The sequence below is a fragment of the Brachionichthys hirsutus genome, unplaced genomic scaffold, assembly GCF_040956055.1.
Source record: "Brachionichthys hirsutus isolate HB-005 unplaced genomic scaffold, CSIRO-AGI_Bhir_v1 contig_895, whole genome shotgun sequence".
In the NCBI taxonomy this organism is placed as follows: Eukaryota; Metazoa; Chordata; class Actinopteri; order Lophiiformes; family Brachionichthyidae; genus Brachionichthys; species Brachionichthys hirsutus.
Window position 1 is genome coordinate 15,019 of NW_027180639.1, and position 27,997 is coordinate 43,015.

Here is a 27,997-nt window from a genome sequence, read left to right on the forward strand (position 1 = left end):
TGCCTGGATAATGGGCTACAAGCTCACAAGAGGTGCTGCAGAAATACAAAGAGGAAAGTGACGAGGGCAGAGACCGTTGGTCCTGCTCGTCCTTTCACTTTCTGGCTCGGTGTTTTAATTGAAGCATATGTGAAAGCACAATCATTGCTGTGGGTTCATAAGCAGCGCACCATTGCCCCGCCAATAAGCAGATGCACACTAATTTGTTGTAATTCCCGCATCCTGTTTGATGGTGTGTTAATTGCATCCTACATATCCTTTAGCGCCACGCCGGGTGCCTCAACGCGTGCCAATGCATTTTGCGAGAGAAGCATAGTCCAAAATTCCCCGCACGACAGCGGCTAACGGAGGTTTGTCATCTGCCACTCAGACGGCCAGCTATAGCACGGCGATAAATGCGGTGACGTTAGAATAGCACCAATACACAATTTATCAAATCCACTTTAACATGACAGTAATTTAAAGTTTCTTACATTTAGGATTTTTTTTGTTTTTAGCCAAACAGAAGAGAAATTGGGATTACATATGATAGAATTGTAGTCCACAAGAATGAATCAGTTTGTTTCTCCCAAGGTACATGAAATAAAACATGTTACCATCAAGAATATTTGAATAAATTCAAACTGAGGTCCAACCTGTGCATGGGAAGATAGCCAATTAATCAATCAATAACAATCATATTAAAGGAGGAGCCAGACAACAATGTAAAACAGCATCAGTGTGTTTGATTTAGTGTTGAGACTAGCAAACACAAATTATTTGTACATATATGACATTGCATCTTTGGGTATGTGACATTTTTATTTTTTATTTATATTACTGGTATCTAATCCCTCCATGGCTGATTTACATAATGAATATTAACATTTCCTCAAATAACTGCCATGATTCTCAAACAATTAACAAAAGTAGTGACATATTACCGTCAGACATGTATGTACCCATATTTGTAACAACTGAACTAAAATATAATTATTTCTGCCACCATTTCTCTGTACAATGGCACGTAAAAAAAACAACAACAATGTCATGAAACCAGATGATTCCAACTTCTTATTTAAAATAAAAATAAAAAACTGAGAAATAATTTATTAGCTAAACACAATATGCATATTTTACTAAACAATGAACAAAAATACGTGGTCAAAAACAATCCTTTCAACAACACTGAATGGTAATTAATAAGCATTACAACAGGATTATAGCAGGTTTCCAGCGTCAGAGCAACCAACATTCCTTCTGCTTCCACACAACGTTTGACTCCGAGGTATTTAACATTCACCTCCAACACTTGCTGCAAGTTTTCCTCTTCCAGGAGTCATGATGTGGTTAAAAATCAAGACAAATTAAAATCAAGTTACAGACGCTACATTTCCTTTTTTATTTTCAGATACATATACTTTCAAAGAAAATCCTGAATAATATAAATTAGAGAGAAAATATCATTCAACTGAGATCTGAAACATTTGTTACATCCTTGAAATGGAAACAAAATAAACTTTTGTTGCATCATCACATAGCAAATGTTTCATTCAGCCATGGTGCATCAGTTAATGCTTCCAATGGAAAAACAAGAAGACGTCTCACACACACTGTACACACACATACACAAATTACTCAAATTCATTATTCAAAATCTGAGCAGGAAGGGCAGAAACACTATGAAGAGCAGACAGTTGTGCGAATGTGCTCCCATCGTGCCGCCACTGCCGTCCTGAACTGCTCTCGGTCCTGAGAGGGAGAAAGATTGCAAAACTTTACAGTGTGGTAGAAATACAGCCTTATGGCTCTGTGGAAGCCAGAGCCATAAGGTTCTCCTGGGTATGGAGTACCTCATGGCTCTAGCCTGGGTCCTACCTTGTTTTCAATCAAGCTTTCATTGAACTTAGGGCACTTATTAAATTTAGTGATTTGTGCATGTATCTTTAAAAGAGTTGAATTCCAAAAGCATGAATATGGATGAATGAATCAACCCCAGTACAATATTTTATGTATCAATATATCTATGGTGTATCATGTAATCTAGGCACACTCTTGCAATGACTGCACTGTAGAACTGTGAACAAATAATAATACTAAATACTAACTAGAAAAGCACTCAGAGAGAGCAGACCTCCTCCAAGCAGCTCGTTCCCCTACTATTTGGATTTACACCGTCACCAAGGCGATCTGGATCATCATCAAAAGGTTCTAGATTGTTCTTGGCATCTTTATACACCAACCATGAAAAGTTAAAAGTTTCCGTGACCTTTATTATTTAATGCACCAGCAGTGCCTTATTAGCATGTGTCACAACGTCATAGTATAAATCTCCACTCGAGTCTAATTCTAATAAACAATTTTATGATGCGAAAAACAACAGCTAGAGTGTCTATTTTCATCTCGCTCTTTTCAGGGATGAGGTAAGTTCTGACTAAATGAATCGCATTGTGTGAAGATTGAGGCTGCATTTGAACTTGGAAGCTTGCAACACAATGACTAACTCATTTCCCCTGGATTTCCATGGCTTCACCACAGTTTCCTTTTGGGGCAACTATCCAATTACTCTGCCACAGAGAATTATCCCTAATCCTGCATATGGCTAATTAGAATAATGGTGTTCACTCCAGACACAATCAAAGCTATGAATACAATTGTGTTAATGGAACGGGTTTACTCACAAGGACATATTCGAAAATGAGATGTTTGTCTCTGCAAGATCATCACAACCACCAAGGAGGTTGTTTTTGCTGCTGTTTCTCTGTCTGTTAGCAAGATAATCCAAAAGGTTACTGATGGATCTTTGTGAAATTTTCAGTAAATTTTGGAAATGTATACACAATTACGTTTCGGTGATTGCAGTAAATGGAGCTTCAAAATGTGTTTCTCAATATCTCGGCTGATTACTGACTGATGTTTATGGAATTTGGGGTTCAGCCTACTGTGCATTTAATATTAGAGACAGATATTTCTAACAAACGGAATTTGTTGTTCAAAAGCTCTAGATCTATAAATCCAGAAGAAACCTCCATTACTGTAAGTGATGCTTTTAGTGAATAACTTCTAAACTAATAATGATATCAATGTGAATCCAATTGCTAAAGGTTTGCTTTCATGGATATGGAATCTCAATAAATGTCGGACAATCATTTCAGCTGTAAATCACAATGTAGAGGGACCGAGGTGCTTGGCGGAGCTCTTAGCTCTCCGAGTTCACAGGACTACGGGAATGTGAGCAGGAATGTCTACAGGTACAATACTTATACTGTAAACTTAAGGATACTTACAATGGAATGGCAAACAGAGGCGGTTAATGTTGCAAATGAGAAAGATGAAATATGGTCAATGAACCAGGCTGTGATGGCCATTTTCACAAAGTTCTACGTGCCATTTGTTTAGAATTTAACAAATTTAACTTGTCAAGAAGAGACTCATGAAGACAACAGTGTCATTGCAATATTGCAGTAATATTTTGACACAGTCACAAGAGCCAGAAATTATATATTTGTCTTTTCAAGTTACGAGAGATGAACTTCCAGTTTGTGAAAATGGCAATATCTTCACGCGCCAGCATGCAGTTAATACTTTCGATCCGTGACGGTTGCAGTGCATGCTGGTGCACAATACTAACCTTGCAATAGTGTTGAGCTAGTGGATTCAATTACCACTACAGCAGAGGGGGGGGGGGGGGGGGGATGAACAGAGGGACACATCGGAAACGGAAGAGTAACACATGACTGACAATGCTTGTGAAGCACATAAAGAGTAGGCTGCTAAATGGACTTGAACATTGTGGTCGCACAGTTGCATACTTGAACGTTCAAAGTGATGATAATCCCATTTATCAAAGTACAGATAAGTGTCAAAGACAATTTCAGAGCTGAGAGACTTCAGGCTAAAACAAGAGTTTAAAGGTAAATAATGTCATAATGTCGGGACGTCCCGTCATTTTATTTTAAATATTCGGATTTAATATTTCCTGTTGGACTAGTGCAAGTTCAAAGGAGAAAAAGTATTTTATTTATTACTTGACTGTTGAAGCTACGCCACAGAAGTCATCAGTTTGAGTTAAATGTTGAGATGAATAAAATAAAAAATAAGGGACATCCTGGATCCATTTCTCCACTCTTCTTATTTTTTTAAAATATATTATAGAAGTATCGGATCTGGACTCGGTATCGGTTCAAAAATCAAATGACTTGGAGGCAAAAAGACCTGACCAGGAAATCCCTATCATTATGTACTCTCACATATCATATATTTATATCAAGAGATATTCTTTTTCCTCATACATCAAAAAAAATATTCAATATAAATATTATTTTTTTCTGAGCATCGCAGTTTCATTTGTGTTCATTCTAAGATAAATGGCAAAGTATCCAAAGCAGTATTGCTAAATATCTTTCTTTCTGCCGCACATGTGGCGAGCCAGCAGGGAGTAAGATGGAAAAGCCAGAGAAGAAATGCAATTCTTATGCTCCACAGACCCAAAACCACAGGAGTCTGACAACTTTCAGATTTAATACGGCACCATTGTGGAGCCCGACATCCACTCGTATTTATTCAATAATTGCGTGAACAAACAAGCAGAAGCCTCAGATATAGAAACTGCATAGAAGCAGACGTGATTTCTCTTAACATTCAGATGATAATTACTTTCATTGAAGCAAAGATTAAGGAGATGCCCCACAGCCATGCGACCTTTGAACTACAAAAATGAGACCAAACAACTCTTCCGATTCAAGTGCAGTTTTTTTTTCGTTTTTAAATGCATCTATCTTCATTTCAGATTACAAGTTTGAAATCTAGGTTATAAAGGTTACCTGGTATGTGCTCCACGGCAAACCTAGCATGAGATCATTTTCAGGTAACCTTTACTATGTTATTTCAAATAATATAATTTCTACTGCTAGAAAATGCATCAGATCGGTTACGATGAGGACTCAGGTCATCTCATCAGAACAGTTCTCTGACTAAACGCAGGGTTGTTAATCTTACTTTTATTATACTAAAATGCAATAAATGCATTAACTCACCATATAGAAGGAAACTTGTGTTTGAGCTTCCGAGTTTGTTGGTGGAAACGCAAGTGTAGTTGCCATAATCTCCATCAGACACATTAAAAAATGTCATCTTGGAAAGCGACCCAGTATTCACAATCTCTATGCCATCAAAGTCATTGAAGATCCTGGATGGAAGAGACAGATACGAAATATAAGGCAAAAAGGAATTCATTCATGAATTAAGACATTTTACATGAGCCTGGAAGACTAGTACCAGATCCATAAAAAAAAGTCAGCACGTGCAAACATGCAATTTATTTCCCCATTTAGCTAAAGAGGAATTGTAAAAGCTTTCACCTTCTGTCATCTTTATACCACTGAAAATCTGCCTCCGGCACTGCATCGGCTTCACACTCCAGCGCTCCCCTCTGGCCAGGAGTGACTCCGACATCTCTGCCCTCCGACACAGTCGGCGCATCTACAGGCACGAAGCGGCACATCAGGAGCAAAAGGCAGCTTCAGTTTAAGATATCAGGAGGGAAAAGCTCCTCTTCAGAGGGTTCACATTCAAAGTTCTTATGAGGAATTGAACCCTTGTCAAAAAAGCTAGAGCTTTTCAGTTTGTTTCACATTAGTCAAAGAGGACACAAAGAAAAGTTATTGTCATGTTGATTCACCCTGTCAATCAACAGGGCAATTTTTTTCTTCACGTATTTATTTATTACACAAATTACACTCACAAATAATTACTTGGAAAAAAACAAAAAACATTCCACTACAGAAATTGCATTTGATTCCAGTAGATAAGCAAATGTAAATATGGGTAATAGAAAAATAATTAGTTCTTTGGAAGCATCTCGATGATGTTCAGAAAACAATTAAATCCAAGGTCAATAAATAAATGGAGTCAGAGAAATCCATTTAAAAAAATATTTTCTAAAGCTTTGTATTTATATTTTTAAAATGCATTCAGAAAGGTTATTTCTCCTTTAATTTGGGCTTTTTTGGTGTTGGTTTTTGAGGCGAGCAGCATACTCACAGTTGACGGTGACGTCTACAGTCTGAACATCTGCGTCGATGTCGTTGACCGCTGTGCATTCGTACGTTCCGGCTCTCTGTCTGGAGATCGACGGAATTTCTAGGTATTCGTCTTCTGAGACCAGATCCGCTATGAAAGTGGGAGAAAGTGAAGACGTTCAGCTAAAGTCACAAACCGACAGCTGCTGCACCGACGCAGGAAGGTTTTCATATTCAGAACTGTTAAAGTAATAACTCAACTAAAACATTTAATTTGAATTTGCTTTTGAAATGAGATGCAGTGAGCTGTATTGAATTTTTTTTTAATTTTAATTTTTTAATCAGCGGTTGGATCTTATTCATTTTTGCAGCAAACTGTTCTGGAATGACAAAATTCCCGCAGCTATATGCATGTCAAAATGAAGAAAAGTAAAAATATTGTGACATGCCCAATTCTGCCTCTTGTGTTTCCTCCATGTTTCTTTCAAGACTTAGAAAAACTTTATGTTTGCTGACATTTCTGAGGGCATTCTGACCCTCGGTGATAAGTGCTTTGTTTTAGTTGTACGAGTACTATTACAACTTTGATATTCACGTTTTTCATGTTTACCTCTCGAGTCTAGTATAGGACTCAAACATTAGCACATGAACATCAATTCGACCAGACACACATAACAGACCACAACAAAACAAACAACTTCCGAGTCTCATCCCGAGATATTGGTGCAGCATGACAGTAATATAACGCAGGTAGACACGCTTTGCTGCGTTTGGACACCTGGGAAGGCTGTTAGGGAGAGGAATCTGAGCATGCACTGATGGAGAGTATCAGGAGGATTCATACTGATATGCAAGTTCCACTCTGTTCCTCTTTGACTTTGCTTTCTCTCGGAAGAGACCGCTGTGTCGATTTAAGTCCTGCTGTTTTCCTCTGAGGAGAGATAATCAAGACATGGCTGCTGGCTGACACACATTGTCAAAGTCCTCACGTTGGTTTCATGACTGGCTTCACATTCGCAGCCAAAGCAGCTGTCCTTCAGAATAAAAGAAACAACCAAGAAAGCAGCTGTTCTTCAGAATAAAAGAAACAACCAAAAAAAAGCAGCTGTCCTTCAGAATAAAAGAAACAACCAAGAAAGCAGCTGTCCTTCAGAATAAAGGTTCTAGATTGTTCTTGGTATCTTATACACCGTGCATGAAACTTATACACCGTGTATTTTGAACTGATTTTTGAATGTAATATTTTTTCCTGACCCCATTCTGGATCAGATCCACGATGCTCTCTGCTGTCGTGATTGGACTACTGAGTCTTTTAATTTGCTTCTACTGTCAGATTGACCACCATTCAAAAAATAAACTACAGTGCAGCCATAGAGAACATGAGTCAGGGTCTGATGTTCCTCTTTTAAATGTACTAGAAATACATGCTCTCTTGTTACGGTGCCTTGCATTGTTTGCAAAGAACAGAATTTACAAATGCACCACTCCTGATCTTTAGCACCGAGGGCAAGGTGTGTTCTTCCACACCACAGAAAGGTTGTCTTTCTAACTGATGAGCCTTTGTTAAAGAGAACCTTTGGGCTCGTGACCAAGTCGTTAGTGAAATACTGCACTTCCATCAAAGTGACATGACAGAGCATCAGTGAGGCAGGAGGAGGTGATCAGGAGAGAGAGAGAGCCAGGAACTCTCAGGAGAGTCCGGCAGAATGATTAAATACCCTTTAGGTGTCCCTGAAATGCCATCCTCAAACTCGAGGGCAACAAGAAAATGGGGCAGAAAACGGAACCAGTGAAAGTTATTTGTCTGGAGGGCAAGGGGAGTAAGTTTGGATGGAGAGAACATTTACAAAAACAAAACAGTAGATGCTTGAGGGATATTTAAGGAGTGGAAGCAAAGTTGATGCATCCAAGTGAGATGAGGGAAGGAGAAAGAACGGGCGACAGGAGCTGATTACAGACAGAACAGCAAACAACTGAAGAGGCACTGTAGATGGGGGGGGGTTACCGATGCTGTCTCAGCGAAAAGGTATTAAACATGAAATATCTTGATGGAAATGTGACAAACCTTCTGTTATTCAGGAAACCGGAGAGATCTTACTGGTTGAAACCAACTTGCTGCGATAAATATAGATCAAAATGAAGTCAATTCTTAAATCGGTCGTTGGCATGTGGAATCACTCTTGAAGTTCAAAGGCCTCTTTTAATGCTGCGTCCTCTTTAAAATACACAAGCAAAAAGGCTGAGCAGAGAAAGAATGATATAAATACAGTCGCAAAAGGTTCCATCGATCATCGCAACAATTTAAGACGCCTTTACTTCTGAACGTTTGCCAGGAAAGAGAATCACTTGCGACGGCACATTTTGATGGTTTGGTTTTTGAGCATAAAAATAAAAATGAAAAGAACGGCTGTTGAGAAAGTGGTCAATTTGTATCACTTCATTTTATAAAACTAAAAAGACGACAACGCGTCTGTTACATTGTTTGAATAGTGCTTCAAAACTGCCACAGGTACATAAAGCTCATATTTTTTTACTGCACGGGTTCTACTGATACAAGTTATTTATCTATTTATCAATTCTCTATTTCAGATTTGTTTTCCGTTGTGCTTTTTCAGAGGTTTTCGGAAGAATTAATTTTATCTTTCATGTACTTCATGCTTAGGCCCATTATAAGATTTTAAAAGGAACGCCTTGACTCTTGAATTTTATTTTCATGAGCAAATTATTGGTAAAATGAAAAAAAGACACACCTCAAGGAAATGCATAATGGTTGCTAACCTGATGTGAAAATAATGCTATTCATCCTTCACCACGAAGACATTTAGCGGTGTTTATAACTTATTTATCTGTTACCGAGAAGACATGCGTTTTCAGTAAGGAATGAAACATCTCAGGAGTATGAGCAGATCTAATATTTACAGATAAGTTGTTCCGTAATTTGGGAGCAGGCAGCGCGAAAGCTCCGACCCCTCTAGTTTGGAGGCCGGGCTCTGGGACATCCAACAGCAACCCAATGACGGCCAACACGAACCATCAGCATGACCAGTTCTTTGAGCCAGCAGCAAAACATGATCAGAGCATTAGGAGTAAAACCAGGCTGCTGCCAAAATGAACACAATAAAAAACATCAACCTGAACATTTAAATTGCATCGATAAAGTATTACAGCCTGGCAGCTATTTATTTCACCATCAAAAGGGTAAAAAAGGAACCAATCTGCAACTACCAAACTCCACCAACTCCAACTTCAAATGAATCTTTCCAAGGAACCCGAGTGTGGAAATCAGGGAAACTTTCATTGCTGCCAGGCCAAATTCAATCACGTCCATGTTCATTCTGACCACCTTAATGTACCGAGGCATCGCCTGGTTGCCAGCGCTGACAAACTTTGCAGTCAGGTTGTGCCGTCTTGTGGGAGATACAGAGGATCACTTTTGATCCGCCACAAGCCCCTAAAGCCATCGATTTATCAAAGGTAAGAGGAGCTGGGTCGCAGCTGCGCGAGAGCCCCGGCCCCAGCCTGAAATCATCCATCTTTATGCAGACACACGCACACACACGCACACACACGCACACGCACACATGCACGGGATCTCTATTTATCCGGTTCGTTCTTTTTAACGCCCCGGAGTCCTTGCAATAGCTGGGCTCGCACCGAGTGGCCCCAGGCTGGACGAGCGTTCTCCTGCAGCTCGATGAGTTTGTGCAATACTCCGAGTGACAACTGTGGAGTGTAACTTTTGTCTTTTGTATTCTTACCAGGCTTAATTATCAGGCCCTGAGTCGAATGCTGGGGATGAAACTGAAAAAGTAATCAAAAAGAAATAAATTCTGCAGTTCAACACATTGAAGTGTGTGAGAGGGAGAAAAACAACAACAACAGACAGAAAAACTATTGGATCACTGATGTCTTTGTCTCATGTGAGGAAAATCAACATTAGAGCGTCTCGAGTTAAAGCGCATATATTTACATTTTCACCCTATATCCAATTTAACGATGACAGACACCACTGCATTTTTCTTTGGTCTGTCCCCCCCCCCCCAAAAAAAAAAAAAACAGAGCTGATAAATAAACATAAAGCAGCAGACATTGCATAAAGTTAATTCATGAATAATGCTAATATAACGTTGCACAGAGACCTGGATTTTATAGCGGTTTAGCCAGATGATTAACTAACAGGAATAAAAGTATAAATTCACTGCTAATTTGTCCATCCCAGATCTCTGTCCCCATACACACAATAGGGATTAGAACACTGAGGACAAATGAAAGATGTTTTACCTGGGAAGACCCCTTTACATCAGAAATTAATTTCACAGAGGAGACCTGCCCAAGGCAGCAGCCATACAAAATAAATTAGATAAATATCTGTCATCAAATGCTACAGACGGAGGAATAATCCAAAGACATGATGAGAAGTCCGGCATCATGAGATACAAGCAACAAGAAAGGGGGGAGGGAGAATGCATCAGAGGCGTGATCCCGGATGCAACGATGAAGCACTCATGAATAAATCAAGAAGATGCCCCGCCCACCAGTGTGGATCTGCTAAGAACAGCACCTCAGGCAGCCCGAGACAGAAGATGATGATGAGGAAGTCTCCCATGCGACACATCATTGGAGGACATCGTACTGGTGGCCGGAGACATATTTAAAAGGTCACGGAGAAACTCTCTATTTTCACCTACCAATAAATGTTGTGTGAGGTATGTGATGCTAAAGAAAATACTGATTCTGAATTTGCGTATTCTTTAATATTCCCGATATAATTAGAAATACTCTTGATGACTTTGTGTAAAATGAACTCTTCCGAGGTTCCTGCATAAACACAGATGAAAGCACCGATATAAAGATAACGCGGTACACAGATATGTCTTCAGTGAGGAATAATGATGTAGACAAAACAACAAACCTGATTTTGGACATTTGCCATGAGATACTTGCATATGCACAGTAAAGCCACGTAATGTTAATGTTCCACACATTAATCTGCCATTCAAAGTCCCTCCAAAACATTTACAGCAATTCTATTAACCGACTTAAGTAGTCCAATAACAACAGGGTCAGTGTATATTCCTGTGGACAATTACATTGCAATCATGATTGGGGAAACAGGTAATGATGGGAAATACGTGCAGCAAGGAATCCACCAGTCAAAGTCAATGATGGGGTGATAAACAGAGAGGGACGAGGGGAAGAGAGAGAGGAGAGAGAGGCAACTAGAAGGGGGAACTAAATGATGAGGCACAGGAAATGAAATGCTTAATTGGAGAGCGTGGCTCTAACACAAAGCTGCTGCTGTAGCTGATGCAAACAAGTTACCTGAAGAGGAGATGAGTTTCCACGTGACCGTTGGCTCGGGCTTACCGCTGGCCTGGCACATCAGCGTTAAGTTGGAGCCTTCATTTATTACGCTATCCTTTGACATGCTGATGATTTTTGGTGGTACTGTAAAAAAAGAACAAAAAACATTTGATGAAGGAGAAAGAGAAATATAGAAGATGGTCATGCTTCTGTGTAAAAGCATTTATGGTCTCGTGTTATTAAAGTCTGTCCGAAGAGTTAAGAAGAGGCTGTTAAGGAATAATGTTGTGGCAGATTGAGAGTCAAAGGCATTGACAACGGATGAAGGAAAATAGAGCATATGATCATTTCCAAGCTAAAAAAAAAAAGCAACATCTTGTTCTCAACATTCATGTTGTAAATAGAAATAGCCTTTATTGTCATTATATGTCCATCATACAATGACATTGGGAAAACATGGTATCCTTGTGTGTAATCCTGAAATCTGATCCCAGTAATCTGTCAGAATTTATGCAATCTTAACAATTATAGATCTTTCACTCATTTATATCTGTGTACAGCAGGGTTTTTTTTTTTTTTTTTTTTAACTCATTCTGCATTGAATGCTCCATTAGCTGTTTTCTCTCTCTCCACACTTTTTGCAGACACTGTAGGCTCAATTTCTCCACATCTACAACAATTGGCTAAATGAATATATTGAATGTGAATCGCGTTTGGGAGTGCGTGCATTTTGTCAGGAGTGATTTGCAAAACTTCATTTCCATTTCAAATTATTCCATCCTCAATGTAAAACCTGTCGCCTCCTGGGAACCTTTCAGGTGAACGCTGTACTGCTCAAAGGCAGAGCAGAGTAAGCGATGCAGCTAGTCCCTCTGAGGAAATATTTGCAGTCCTGTTTTGCCATTCTGCTGCCGCGGAATGTGAAGAATCATTCATGAGATGATGTGATGCGTCGAGGCAGACTGAGTCGGTTACATTCGGAAAACATACAAAGAGTGTCAGTCCATTTCTCGTGTGAGACGACTCCCTTTTCTCTCCTGGCAAAGGCAGCTTTGTGTCTTATGATGAATAATTTAAGGACTTCACCAGAGAAACTGTTGTTGAATGTAAATTACACAAACATGCAAAAAGAGAAAGTTAGTTAGGGTCTAAAATTCACTCTCAATGGTTTATTTATGTTCTGGTTGATTCCCATTTGAAGAGATCCTCTGTCGACTGGTAGATCTGTCTATCCTCCTGACAATGTGGTGATGTTTATCCCCATAAAGGGATTCTAAATGAAAAGAGGTTCTCTCAAATACTAAAGGGCTCAAAATACATACTAACCTTTGGATTTATACCACGTAATCCAAAGGAGGAAAGAAAAATCTCTTTCAGCCTGAATGTGTTTCTTTGCTTAGAAAGGGGACGTAGATCAAATTTTTGAATGTCCAATTTTGGATGGACAGTTGTTTTTTCCTAGTAATTTTAATTTGAGGTTTCTACAAAGAAAATGTGCAGATGCCTCGGGATTTTCCAGTTGTGCCTTTGGCTCGTCGTGTAGCGATGCAGTTACGCAGCAAGTCACTTGAATTGCCCCAAAGTCTGTCAGGAATTGTTAAAGGAAAAGGAAAAAGGGAAACAGCTGGTCTGGTGCAGTGCAGGGCCGTCACTGATTGCATCACACGATCAATTCATTCCCAAACAAGTTCGGTCAGGTTCAGCTTTATTGTCACCACCTGTACAAGTACAAGGTAGCGAAATGCAGTTATTAGACAGAATTATGCAGGTTATTGTACTTTATTATAAATAGTTCTACTTCATTCTGATAAATCCTGATTACATTACAGTAAAATTCTTACATTATTCTGATAAAGTTTGATTATTATAGCTCAAAATTCTGACTTTACTATAACATTTTGCATTCCGGATTCTGAATCGTTTTTCTCAATGGGACCCTTTACTCTCAACTCCCAGCACAATTTCCATTCAGGTCTGGAATGCTGTCAGACGCGTGTACTGTGTGAAATCAAGCGGCCATGGGTGAAGTCCTGTCTAAGTGTTTTTCAATTGACTTTGGAAATTCCCGCTCGCTCTAATGGGCCCTTTACTTTCTGCCTGAACACACAGCTACAACGCAGAGATGCAAACGGGTCACCTCGTTGTCAGTGTGGAGAGACGCCTCTGATACTATATTTAGAATGAATAACTACTTCAATGCAAAAAAATTGCTTTAACATGAAGTATGGCATTTATCTACAATGGTTTTACTTTTATTTTATAGGAGCGCATCCTTTATTTACATCACAAATCTTTGTTCGGAAATCTACTCATCTTACAAAAAAAAAGACATCGCCGCTTCTGGATTTCTCGTACATGTCTCAGGGGATCTGAAGACATATTTGATAGCTGCATGTGACCAATGATTTGTTCCTGACGCCTTACGCTCTCACCATTTTCCTGAATAAAGATGCTTTTCCCACCCCGTCTTTTATTCCTGACAGATGCGTGCAAGAAAGTTTTTGTCATTTCCATTTCAAAGCGACAACGAGACAACTCTGTTTTGACATTTGATGATCATCAGCTAAAAGCAGATGAAAAGAGTGTCACCAGTGTTGCGACTTGTTTTAGCGAGACTTGTTTGTAAGATAAAATCTCTATGAATAATTTATCAGATGTCATCTCAGTCCCCATTTACCCTTCATGAATGACAAGCGCATATCGGGAGTGTGTTAATGCTGCAGCTGCGGTGCGAGAGGCCAAGACTGTTTATGGAATAAAAGGATGGAGGATGAGTTTCAATTTATTCAGTGAAGCCTGTCAGGTTGTGAAATCCCAGATAGCTTCGGAGGTGACATTGTTAATTCGACTGCAATCAAAGTGGAGACCTGTTAATGATCATTTTGAGCTCTGAAATACATCCAGTTTAACAATAGTTACATATTACTACTACTAGTATTATGTAACAAATGTGTAAATGATTTACTTTATAGCAGAAACACATTTGTTGTAATGCAACAGGTTTATCATATTCAAAGAAACAGAATATTAAATTAGGCTGGTTTAATGTATCAGTGCTGCGCTGTATTATCGTTATGGGTGCATGAACACAGAACACACATTATTTTATAATTATCACTAATGAGTATTTGTAAGTTATGGTATTTTAAAACGTAATATACAGTATATTGATTATGTGTCACTACAGAAATGGAAACTTCAGAAACTGTTCAGGGTGTCGATCCTGTGCTGTGGAGGACCGAGACACTCCAGGTTTTCTTTCCAACCATCTCTCCAGCAGCTGATCTCACTAATGAGCTCCTTCTCTCAAATTGAAGGAGGTGTTGATAATTAAAATCACCTGCTTTAGTAACCGGCTGGAAGGAAAACCTGCAGCGTCTCGGCCCTCCACGGCACAAGTTCGACACCTTAGACTCTAAGGTGTAAATAGCTTTCGTCGCACCATTTTGATATCCAAGCAATGAAAAATGTACAAAAGGCTAAGCAAGCACGTGATACCATGCTGGATTTAAACAGTCCACATGGTGATCTGGATCATCATCGAAAGGCTCTAGATCATTCTTGGTATCACTATACACCAACCATGAAAAGCAAAAGTGGATCAGAGTTGATTTTTAAATGATCTTTGAATCCATAAGTGGGTTTTAATGTTGAAATTTAATATTTGTTCCTGACCTCATTCTGGATCAGATCCAGAAGACATTTTTCATGATAGTTCATCGAATCCCTTTATGACTGATTTTTGCTGAGCGAATTGAACGCATATTTTACCAGATATGATTTTTAAAAACGCCTCCATTGTAAGTAAATGGGAAAATCCAGATTTTTTTGTTTGTATCCAGGCGGGTACCTGGATTGCTCTCAAAATGTATTAGGATCTAAGTTAGTCCCATCTTCAGATTTTTTTATGTCAAGATCCACCCAGCAGTTTTTCAGTATTTCTGATAACAATCAGACAAATGCTGCCAAAAACAAAACCTCCTTGGCGGAGATAATTATAGAAATGAAATTTGATGCCCTCTGGGCCCTGGCAAAGTACAGCCTATGCAAATGTTCCAGGTCAGTGATTCAATCTCCTTTCATTGTCTAAGTGTCCTTGAGGAAGACACAAAACCCCAATTTGCTGTTTAGGCAGCACCGCTCCTCAGAGATGTGTCAAGAAAAATGCAGAAATTGTATTTTGCTGTTACATCATGTCTATAATTGCATGTGACCAATAAAGTTGCTTCTTCTTCTCCTCATCCACCACTTGTCTTTTCCTGATATTGTTCAGCTCAATGGAATAGCAGTCTATGCTACATACTAGTATCTGTAAAAAGATAAATAATAATGCAGACAACGCTATAAATTGCAAAGCTGATCTACTGTTGAAGACACTGTGATGGTCATGTTGTTGTACTTGGTTAATTGCCTTTTCACTCACACCTGTTCTGTTTGTCAACCCAGGACCTACTGCGTACGGATTGGCTGCAGTCACCCCAGACACACCTGAGACGGATTTTCACAATCACCACCAACCCCCATAACCTCCGTTCCGCCCGCTTTTCCCTGTTGAACTATTGTGTGGTTTTCGTCTGGTTATGGTGTCCGTCTCGGTCTCTGTTTTGTTTGTTTGTTGTGATCAGGTTGTTCACGTGCGGCTGGATCTTATGTTCCCGTTTTCTTTGCGGCACCAGCCAGTCGCCCCTTGTTAGTAGAGCTTGCTTTTTGTTTTTTCTCTCGGCCGTGTATTTTTGTTATATAGATTACATTTGGGCTCCAGCTGGCCCTCATCCTGTGTGCAGCTCCAGGTTGTTTTTTGAATGTTGAATTTATCAGTAAAATGTAAGTCAACTGTTGCTACCGTCTTCATTCTCTACTTTCTGGGGTCCGCTCACGTTAGTCCGTGACAGGCCTATCATTTATCTAGTTACCAAGTAGCCTACACATTGGTGCTGGAAGACCACATTTAACCATAAATCAAAGGAAATTTAATAATAATTCAAGGCAGGGAACACATTCATTTTATATCTGTCATATTTGCAATAGGAAACAAGGAATTAGGAATCTGCTGAAAAACAGTTTTTTAAACCCCCCCCCCACCAAAATATCACAAAACTGCCTAAAACACAGTTTCTGTAAGGAATATGGTATTGATGAGCAAAAAAATAAAAATAACAATAAGATTATACTACTTTGCACAGGAAGACAAACCTCAATGATCCCAAAGAGGATAGCAAAAATCCTCTAAAGATGCCCCGGTGAAAACACAGTTTACTATAGGTCACGCATGATAATGGAGAGTTTTGCTTTTCTTTTTTGATTAACAAGATCAGAAAAAAATTGTTCACATTAGATATGACAACTACACCCGTAATTAGATGATCATCCTTTCTTTCATTTTATCCATCTATACTATTGTAATTTCCTGTTTGCTCGCTGTAGCAAAACATCACTGGGTCATTTTCGGGTGCTTCAGAATGCTTCTGCAACACATTAGAGCAGGGCTTTGAAAATGTCTCTCGCCACACATTACATTGGCTCCCCATTAAACCCAGAATCCAATTTAAAATTCTTGTGATCGTTTTTAGAACTCTGCATGATAAGAAGTAATGTCGCCCTTTATCACCAGCAGCTCTCTAAGATCCTCCGACTACAGTTTATTGGATATTCAATATGGAGACCTTTAATAAGCAGCTAAAACTTTTAGTACATTTTATTTCTTCTATTTTATGGAGTATTCTAAATTGTGTTAACACTGTCTACATTTTATTGTTAAACATGTTGGGACCTGATGTACAAATGTTTATCAGTGTCTTTGGCTTGTGTTTGTGGGCCAGGACCATCATTGGGTTTATACATAGCAATGTGTCATTGAGAACAAACATAATAATGATGATTATTATTTGTGATTAAACTCTAAATGAAATTGATCACTAAATGGGCTTTGTGTTATGACGTTTATATATATTAAAGCAATTATATCAAAATGATTGTCTCATTTTGTATTCAGCCGCTTATCTGAATTACGGCTCGCGGGTTATATATATATATATGGCTGTATAAGATAATTATATAGGACTGCAATTAAGTAAAATAACTTTCCTTGGACTTCTGTGCAACGAAGTGCTGCATGTGTGTTGTTCAGCGTAGCTACGGATTGATGCAGTTCCATTGCAGATATTCATCTTCAAGGTGCTACAGACTACTGTGGGAATTCTCGACTGAGAGCCGATGCATTGTAAATAATCTATGAAGCCATCTGATTCAGACGCCGCTGTTCAACAGTAGAGGAGTCGCTGTGATTAGGCTTGCAGGAACTGGCTCCGCTCACAGGAGAGCCATCAGGGCGCTTGATCAGATACTCTACAGAGAGGGATGAGAGCCAGATCTAAATAATGAGCTCTCTTGAAAACCGAAACCCAGCTCAAATCTGCTTCAGCAGACCCGACACACCTGTACGTATAAAGGTGGTTGGAGGGATCGTGTCATCAGAGCTGCTGGTTCATTTTAGCGTCACATCAAAATAGTTTTTGTGTTTTACATACCAACAGCACAATGGTTCCAGTGATAGGATTAATAATCATGTGTACTGTATTTATATTCTTAGACATAATTGATACAGCAACCAACAATATGAATTTGTGTAAACTGTGATTGCACAGAGTTCAGATTTAGCTTCCTAAAGTGTGCGAAGACTTCACAGTGATCCATATTATAAGTGGCAATAAGAAGAAAGCAGACTTCAAATCTGAGCCGAGATGTTGTCGGTTTGTTTCCCACAAATACACATACGTGAATTTATATATATATAAATACATTAATGTAATTAACTTCTTTGTATTCAAACTGACATACTAAATATATATTTTTCTTTTTTTAAGCATTGTTTAGAGATGCTAGAATATAAGTTAACCTGCATTTGGATCTCTTTTCTTTCCACTGAACACATTCAAGAGGTCTCATAAGCAGCATTTCACACACGGATAATCTAAGTATCAAACTGGTGGAATTAAACCATCCAATTATCCTATATGTATACAGTACAGTGCACCCAACTGTGCCCTGGATCACTTTGGGGGACACACGATTTTACTCCCCTCATCGTTTTAGCCAGAGCAGTTTCACATCTGGTGTTTTCCAATTAACCTCCTCTAGCACAATGAATGAGGAACGCACTTCTCGCCCTTCTTTGGAGCAAGGCGTTTATTTCGTAATTGCTGAAATGGAGCATTGAGAGAGGAAATGAAATTAATGAAAGAGGACACGTGTCAGATTTAGCTAATATTCCAATGGTGAGGAAGATGACACATATAGTATAGTAAGTAAATGAAAACAACAAAAGGGAAGTGATCCAACCTCACTAAAATCAGCACAGTATTTGACAGAATAAAATATAGAAGAGGAGCCTATGAAAACAAACAGTAGAGGGCAGCAATGCGATATTGCAGCGTCTCGTCTTTAGCAAATAACGAAGAAGAAACATGACGTTTTATCTTTTTCAGTGATTAATACCGACCAGAAGCATGTGCTGTATAACCCACTCAGGAGTATTCACCTGCTTTGATATATGCTGACTCTAACCATTTCAAAGTAGAACACATGCTGGATCCTGCTGCAAAGGATGAACTAAATTCAAACGGAGCGATTTACCACTGAAACAGAGAGACGGACATCATACCGGTTGTGAATGTCGTTAATAAATACCAGTTTGTCATCTGGGATTTCTTTTTTTTCTTCTCTGTTGCAACAATTTAGACCTGCTAAAAATGTAGCAGAACTTCCTGACGACTACACCTTCAGCTTTTTGTTTAAGAGCATCAGTATCTGAAAACGTCAGCGATAGCAGGATAGTCAATGAAATCCTTCCCCAATTAACATCCAGCGCTTCTTTCTTCTGCAACAAAATATATATATTGTAAGACATTGCCGAAACTGATAGGGGTTGTGTTTTCATTTGCTGCTTGTATGTAGATAAAAACGAACAACAATGGCAAATGCAGTAGCAGTACTCAGTAATCAGTAGTAGTAGTAATAGTATGGTTATTACCTTGGACAAGGAGGTGCACCGAGGTGGTTCGAGGCCGGCTGCTTGTCTGGACGGCACACACATACTGGCCCTCGTCTGTCATGTCCACATTTTCAATCTGGATGGTAAATTCCTCTTGATTTAGGTACACCAGACTCACTCTGGGATCCACAGACCATTTGTCTTCTCCAGCGTACAGGATACTTGAGCGGTTTAGCCACGCGGTGTGCGTGACGACGTCACCCTGGTCGCACCTGTGAGCACATGTTCAATGTGGAAAGTAAGGCTCTCACAGAAATGAACCAACAGTCATTTTACAAAAAACTGAAACACAATTTAGAACACGGTTGGACAAAAGGTATATGATCCAGAACTGCTGATCTAATCTACCCCGCACACTTTGCTGGTGACATTCAAAGGGGATCAGGACAACAAATCACAAATTAACCTCCCTCCTGCATTTCAAACAAAATATGCTGATTTTAGTAGTCACAAAATCCTGCCTGTTCTGTAATGCTTGCCCGTTTCCACAGAGTCGTAGATGTGCTGGATTCCACTGAGACATTACTGACAGGAAAACAGAATTGTCACTTATGAGAAATGTGCCACTGAGCGAGACGCAGGCGTTCTTCACATTGTGTTTGCGGTTAGCAAATTTCAGTTTGTCGCCTGGGATTACTTAACTTTTCATCTCAGGTTTTTTTTTTTTTCTGAAGCTACAATTTAGAACTGTAATGATGTTGTATAACTGAAAGGCTCTCGGCGCCAGTTAAACTAGCATAGCTTTTGTTCAGAGCATCAAACGCATAAACTTCAGTGGCGCTTGCTAACGCAGCACTCTAATGAACCATGCCGGTGCCCACCAATGTATGAATGTGTACATGTTTGTGACTGGGACTCCTGGCGTGTGCTGTAAAGCACGTTGAGAGTCCATATCAATCCGGTTAAGGTGTCCATACTGCCTTTAATCTCTATTTCATGAGACAAAGTGAGCAATGCAATATCTCCCTCTTTAATTGTGATGAAAGAGTAAGGATCGAATTTCACCAAAATAACTTTGTGCAACACTAAATAAAGTTAACTAATTTGATTTGATGCATGTCAGTGTTTTAGAAAACATGATATGTATTTTTGTACTGAGGATTGTATTTTAATTTCCTGGTCTTACATCCCTGGCACCAAATCGGTGATACTATACTTAAAAACGTTAATTTATTTTTATGACTAATTGGGATGATTCGCTCAGACATGTAGTTCTAGAACATGTTGAAAGGAAAATCTGACTTGACTGCATAGTTTGTATTTATTTATTATGAAACCTCCACCAGCCAAGTCACTGCAGAGAGCCGCAAGAAGAAAAATAAAGGGATAAATATTTTACATACCATACGGATTCCCTTATCACTTTTGCACAGATGGCAAGGAAAATGTAATCCAAAAGAAATTGTCAATCCTCTCAAAAGCATGAAAGGGGTTAAGGGAGGGGAGATGTGAGATTAGGAGTTGAAACGGTGCCCATAAGCAGACAGCGTCTCCACTAGCTCCCGCCGTGCTTTCTGACAGTAGCCTGTGGTTCATTAAAGATACACGACGCATTTTATATTGCATTATGGATCAATAAGGCAATGTTGTGATGTCATCTTGTCATCATTAGCTTCGCTTCCTGGAATACAATCTTGATCTCTTTTAATGTGCAGTCCCTCAAGACGTTCGCTTCCTCTCATTCATCGACACTCAAACCAATGACATCCCCCCACGCGAGCTTTTGGAATGAAGTTTCCTATTTTATATATATATTTATAGATACATATTTGATATGTTATGGCTTGACTCTCTAAATAATTTGGTCGGATGTTTACTCCACCTTGCAGTCTACATGTGGAAGTGTCCTTGAGCAAGATGCCCCAATTTTCTGTTCCAGCATTGTGTGAGATGTACAAGTGCATCCCAAACAAGACTAATTGCCACTTTAAAATGTAATCATACAGTAATTATATTTGCTGTGTTTGTGTCTTTTCTAATTGTTTTGTGGGGCTTTCATAGATGCATCTCTGTTTATTAGTGGGGTTGGTAAGGAATATGGTCTCATGCTTGTAAGGCCACTAAAATCAGTTCCAAGTTAAAAGCAACGGGGCAGACCTGCAACATCTCCTAATTTGTTTATTTATTTATTTATTTCGACCACGTAAACAACCAAGAATAAAATGATAAAACAATGCCAAATACATGCGCACACATATACATAAACATAAATACACATATATACTGTACACACATATGCAACGACATATTCACACACACACGCAGCACATGTAATATTAATTAACAATAACTCAAAACAATAAATAATAACCATAATGCACTAACTATGCAATTTACGTGAGCGAAAGGGAGTAGGAAGAAGTAAATACTTATTTAACCCTACCCCTTCTAAACTTAAACATCATCTTTCCTTATCAATTTACTAGCTAATGTACATAAAATTATTTTCCTTTTTATAATATACATTATTTGCTATTAAAGATAGCAATTCACACCATGTTCGGACTCACGAGTGATATTGTCAGGTATTGTCCCTGTATGTTTGCAAAATCATTTCTTTGTGCCTTCTTTTAAATAAAGTCAAACTCAACATATTTTTCATTTCATTACTCAGTCTATTCCACAGTCTTACTCCACAGACAGTAATACAAAAACCCTTCTTTGTTGTGCGTATTCTACGGACCTTTAGATTTGACATATTTCTGAAATTGTATCCCTGGTGTCTCTCATGAAACATTTTTTGTATATTGTGTGGTAATAAATAGTGTTTTGCCTTATATAAAACTTGAACTGTTTTGTGCTGTACTAAATCAAAAAATTTCAGACTTCGAGATTGCCAGAATAAATCATTAGTGTGTGCTTTATAATCCACATTATGAACGATACGTATAGCTCTTTTCTGCAAAATAAAAATTGGTTGGAGTGCAGTCTTATCAGAATCAGAATCAGAAGTGGTTTATTGCCATTGTCAGTGAGGGTTCACAGACTAGGAACGTTGCTCTGTGAAGTCGTGCTACATCTAACATTAAGGACAAAATACAAAGACCATACAAGTACAGACATCAACAGCAGCCGGAGTGGTTACACAGATGTGTACTAGCAGCAGTAAACTAGCGTCATCACGCAGTGCAAATGGAAAAGTGCAAGTTGTATTCAGGAGTCCGGGACAGAATTATTAAGTGTTCATTAGTCTTACGGCTGAGGGAAAAAAGCTGTTCTTGTGGCGGGAGGTTCTGGTCCGGATGGACCGTAGCCTCCTGCCTGAGGGGAGAGGGCCAAAGAGTCCATGTCCAGGGTGGGAAGGGTCGGCTGTGATCCGACCTGCACGCCTCCGAGTCCTGGAGACATACAGGTCCTGGAGCGATGGCAGCTTGCAGCCGATCACCTTCTCCGCAGCACGTACAATGCGCTGCACAGAGTGCAGCGCATTTATATGTGTTTCCCCATATCTCCGAACAATAATGTAGATATGGCATGATTAGAGAGTTGTATAGAATAAATAAAGCTTTATGATCTAAGACATGCCGAGCTTTGACAAGGACTAAAATACTGCGAGAGACTTTTGATTTAACATACTTAATGTGAGGTTTCCAGCAAATGTTGTTGTCGATTATCACTCCCAACAATTGTGTTTCCTTTACTGTTTCAATGTTCACACCATCAATTTGTACCTGATTCTGTATATTATAATCTCCAAAAAACATAATTTTTGTTTTGCTCCAATTTATTGATAATTTATTTTTATCGCACCATATTTGTATTTTACTTAATTCCGAAGTGATAACATTCAAAAGTTGCTGCAAATTCTCACCCGTACAAAAAATATTTGTGTCATCAGCAAACAAAATACATTTAACCAGTCTAGATACGTTGCATATGTCATTAATGTAAAGGAGAAATAGTTTTGGTCCCAATACTGACCCCTGGGGGACCCCACACGTAATTTTCAGTCTTTCTGAAGAACAGTCACCGACCTTAACATATTGCTCTCTATTTTCTAAATAACTTTTAACCCAATTCAATGCCACACCTCTGATCCCATATAACTCCAATTTCTTAATCAATATATCATGGTTAATTGTATCAAAAGCCTTCTTTAAATCAATGAATATTCTGAATATTTCTGCTGCATATTGCTTTTTATCTATTGAATCTGTTATCATTTCTACAAGTTCAGTTAAAGCAAGTGATGTTGAATGTTCTGATCTAAATCCATATTGACTATCAGCGAGTAAGTTATATTTTCCTATGAATTTGTCTAATCTGTAAGAAAATAGTTTTTCTAGGATTTTTGAGAATTGAGGTAGAAGAGAGACTGGCCTATAATTAGTGAAATGGTGACAATCCCCAGTTTTATATATCGGTATAACTTTTGCTATTTTCATATGTTGTGGAAATTGCCCAGTTTGAAATGAAAGATTGAAGATGTGAGTAAGTGGTTTAGAGATCCCTATGATGACCTTTTTTAGCATCTTCATGTCCATATCATAATCATCAGTTGATGTTTTGTTTTTACATTCATTAACCGTATTTATTATTTCATTTTCCTGTATTGCATTTAGAAACATTGAAGAGGAATTTCTTTCCTTAACTTCCTCGAAGGGTCCATTCATATTTGTCTTGGGTATGTTTTCTGCCAATTGTGGGCCAACACTTACAAAGAATTGATTAAATTTGTTAACGACCTCCTTCATATTATCAATCTTTAAATCCTTATCCATAAAGAAATGTGGAAATTTATGCAGTCTCGAGCCATTTCTTATTATCCTGTTTAAAATATCCCAAGTACCTTTCATATTGCCTTTATTCCTTTCTAATATTTTATTATAATAATCCTTTTTACATATCCTCATAATACCCGTCAACTTATTTTTATATTTCTTATATTTATTTTCAGCTTCTAACGTTCTGTACTTTAGGAATTCTCTATATAATGTATTCTTCTTTTTACAAGCATTTTGAAGACCCTTTGTAATCCATTGGTTATTATTGGAATTTTGTTTTATTCTGTTGTGTTTAATTGGACAATGTCTATTGTATAAGGCAGTAAAAATATTTAAAAATAAATCATATGCTTTATCACTCTTATTTTCTTTATATACAACTTCCCAATCCTGCGCTAGTAGATCATTCCTCAGTTTATCCAAAGTCTCATCTGTCTTAACCCTTCTATAATGTGGTTTGTTGTCATTCTGGATATTTCTATAGCTATTGTTGTAAATTGTGAAGACTGGCAGGTGGTCACTGATATCACAGACTAGTAATCCACTCACTGTATTATTGTCAATATGATTTGTAAAAATATTATCAATGAGCGAGGCACTATGAGAGGTAATACGGCTAGGTCTGGTGATTTTAGGATAAAGACTTAAACTGTATAATGTATTGATGAATTCATTTGTTATTTTATGTTCATTTTGGTTCAGTAAATCAATATTAAAATCACCACAAATAAATATGACTTTTTGATTTATGGAAAAATTATCTTCCATCCAGTCCCTGAACAGGACTATATTTGAACCTGGTGTTCTGTACATGCAGCTCACAATGACATTTTTCTTTCTCTCTAATAATATTTCTATCGTAATACATTCAAGAACATTATCCACTACCACAGACCGTTTTTCATCAACTTTGAAAAGCATCTTCCTGTCCACAAACAATGCAACGCCACCACCCTTCTTATTTTCTCTATTCACATACACCAGTTCATAACCATCCAGCTCAAAGTCAATACCCCTTTCACTATTCATCCAAGTTTCTGAGATGGCAATGATGCTAAAAGACTGTGTGAACTGGCTTAGGAAATATTTTATATGATCAAAGTTAGCATACATACTTCTGCTGTTAAAGTGAATTATTGATATTTTGTCTCTAGAAATGATAGTATCGTTAAATTGACCTTCTGTATAATAGTGGCATTTGTTATTCATGTTAATGAGAAGGTTATTTTCTGGATCAATGTCATTTTCAATGTCCTGTGGATGATGATCAGTGTAATGAAAAGGGTTTATTTCCAGATCCTCATGTTCGTTAATCCATTGTTGAACATTCATAATTCCAGGATGCATGAATGTTGTGTGTTCTGTCATTGAACTTGTGCGCGTAGTTACCCATACTGGCTGGCTGGCTGGCTGGCTGGCTGGCTGCTTGCTGTTGTCGCATCTACTTTGAAGCACTGTTGCGAGGGCGAATGATCAGTTTGTCATGCCGTAGATAAGCGATGTCTCCTCTTTCTCTGGCGGCTCTCAGGTCTGGCATCAGCTCCTTCCTCTTCCTCCTCACGACATCTGTGTAGTCTTCATTTATGTAGATCTTGGTTCCCTTCAGGTTCTTGGTATGTTGAAGTATGATTGATCTGTCCGTATACCTTAAAAACTTCACCAAAATAGGCCTGTGCCTATCTCCGGCAGGTTTTCTTATACGGTGTGCTCTCTCCAGCTCCATGTCCTTTCGTATCTGTAATTTCTCTACCAAAACGCTTTTCACCTTTTCCTCTGTCTCAGACCAAGTCTCTCCAGGTGACTCGATTATCCCATCAAAGACCAAGTTGTTCCGTCTGGACTGTCCCTCCAGATATTCCATCTTATCAGTGACAGCGGGCAAACTGTCACAAAGTTTGGACAAATCTGTCTGTATAGCATTGCAGTGATTAGCTTGTTTAGCGTTGTTCGTTTTGATGTCATCCACCTCTTTCTGAGTAAATTGCAAGCTTGTTTTTATTCCCTGTACATCTTTTGTTAATGAGTCCAGCCTAGTGTTAGTGGAGTCCATTATCATTTTGACAAAGCCTTTAAAGTTTTCTTGCTGCTGCTGGAGTAAGGCTGTGAACATCTGCTGCTGCTGTTGCAATCACGTTAACACAGAACAAAAATTGAATAGGACTATATTTACAAGGTTCAAAACACAGAGAGGGAAATTAAATGCATGTCTTGTTTGCTAATTAAGAGCACTGTATAACTAATGCATCACAAAGTGATTATCTTAATGAATTTAAATAACTACACCGTGATTCTCCTCTATGCCTCTCTCCCAGAGGGGGGGGGAGAGAAATAAAAATATCTCAGCTACTTTAGAGTTTATTTATTTGCATTTGATATTGTAATGAAAATATGTTGACTAGCAATGCAGCTAAAGAACACGTGTCCCAGCCTTCCGTCAATCTCTGCGTGTGAAATCCAGAGTTCAATGCATCCAGTAAATTACTGAAAGCAGGAAGTAGATTGTGTAGGGGTTTAGTATGTGAAGAGGAGACGCTCGCTACTTGTTTACTTGTTATTACAGTGTTTAAACAACGCAGCCTCATTATGAGCTACGGAGAAGTCTGGCTCATCATCAGAGATAAAATGCATCACAGCAGTGGCACACTAAATGATAATTACATGGGTAGTGTTTAAGCAAACGCTGATTGCTTTACAGTGGGAAGAAATAATCATTAAATATTTGTATGTTTTTTTTTTTCTTTTGTCAATTAGTACCTAGCGCTTTCAATATGCTCAGTTCAATCCAGTTAAGCTGACATTGGTGCAGTTTCTAACCATATTATTCTGTGTTGACAGTCAGACTTCCACATCATTGAAGTTCACAACCTCTTAGTAGCATCTTGGAGGGCAACAGAGCTAATATCTGTCCACACTGCTTGGAATCCAGGCAAACATGTTGCAGCTTGGCGTCATAAAGGTTTCAGATTCCTTATACAGTTTTTATTTCATTGACCCGTCAAAGCAGGAAAGTGGGCTTTGGGACATTGAGTCTAAAAAGCGGTATGGTGCGAGACATGTCCCGTGGGACATGTGACGGAATGATGTATGTTTTCTTTACTGACGAATTAACTTGAAAAGTAAATATTAACCCAAGTATGTTCTGTCACGGTCAATGAAACATAGATTTGTATTGCACATTTAAAAGCCATCATCAATGTACATTTGAAGGAAGCAAAGAATATTTACCTAAGAATAAGAATGTGTGGGACGCTATGTTCTAACTGGCAGCAGGTTAGCAACATGATTGGGTGTAAGAAATGCATCCCAGAGAGGATCAGGTCATACTCTAAGAAATAGGGCAACAATTTAAGAACAATGCCTCTCAATGTTTCCACCATCAACAATTTACAATACCGTGAAATGATTTAAAAAATCTGAGAAGATCTCGAATACAACGTGAAAGAAATTTTGGATGGCCGTGATCTTTGGGCTCACAAGCCTGTAGTGGAACACGAACAATAACTATATTGAACTATAATTAATGCCAAAGTGCTACAATGATATGTTCCACAATAAGGCTCTAATGTTTCTACTTTTTTGCTGAGGAGTTTGTTCCCCAAATTTGACCTCAGGGCATCAATTCTCCTAAAGCTCGGTGCCATTTAAAAGGTGAAGTGCATTTAAGGCTAAAGTCAGGGAATAATCGTCTCTGAGAAATACTGAACTACTATCGCCTGCGGCCTTGGATTGCTGGAAGTGCACTGAAACATACCGTGGATCTGTTTTTGGTATAAATCCGCCCAGCGGTACACCGTATACCCAGATACACACATTACTACACCTCTGGATCCAATCCTGACTCCAAGACATGAATCCAGTAAACCACTGGCTGACACCTTTGAACATGTTTCGGAGTTCATTTATGAATATATACACAGTAT

At 38.6% G+C, this 27,997-nt stretch overlaps 1 protein-coding gene across 1 annotated transcript; it reads right to left on the reverse strand.

The window, feature by feature from the left end:
- Positions 1-1,630: 1,630 nt before the first annotated feature.
- Positions 1,631-25,938, reverse strand: LOC137916267 (opioid-binding protein/cell adhesion molecule homolog). Its single transcript, XM_068759346.1, has 8 exons — positions 25,523-25,938; positions 19,333-19,565; positions 11,322-11,447; positions 6,022-6,150; positions 5,340-5,460; positions 5,016-5,167; positions 3,611-3,646; positions 1,631-1,731 (listed from the first exon to the last, which is right to left on the reverse strand). Exons 1-8 carry the CDS (start codon positions 25,936-25,938, stop codon positions 1,631-1,633), a joined length of 1,314 nt encoding a protein of 437 aa, XP_068615447.1.
- Between the last annotated feature and the right edge of the window lie 2,059 nt (positions 25,939-27,997).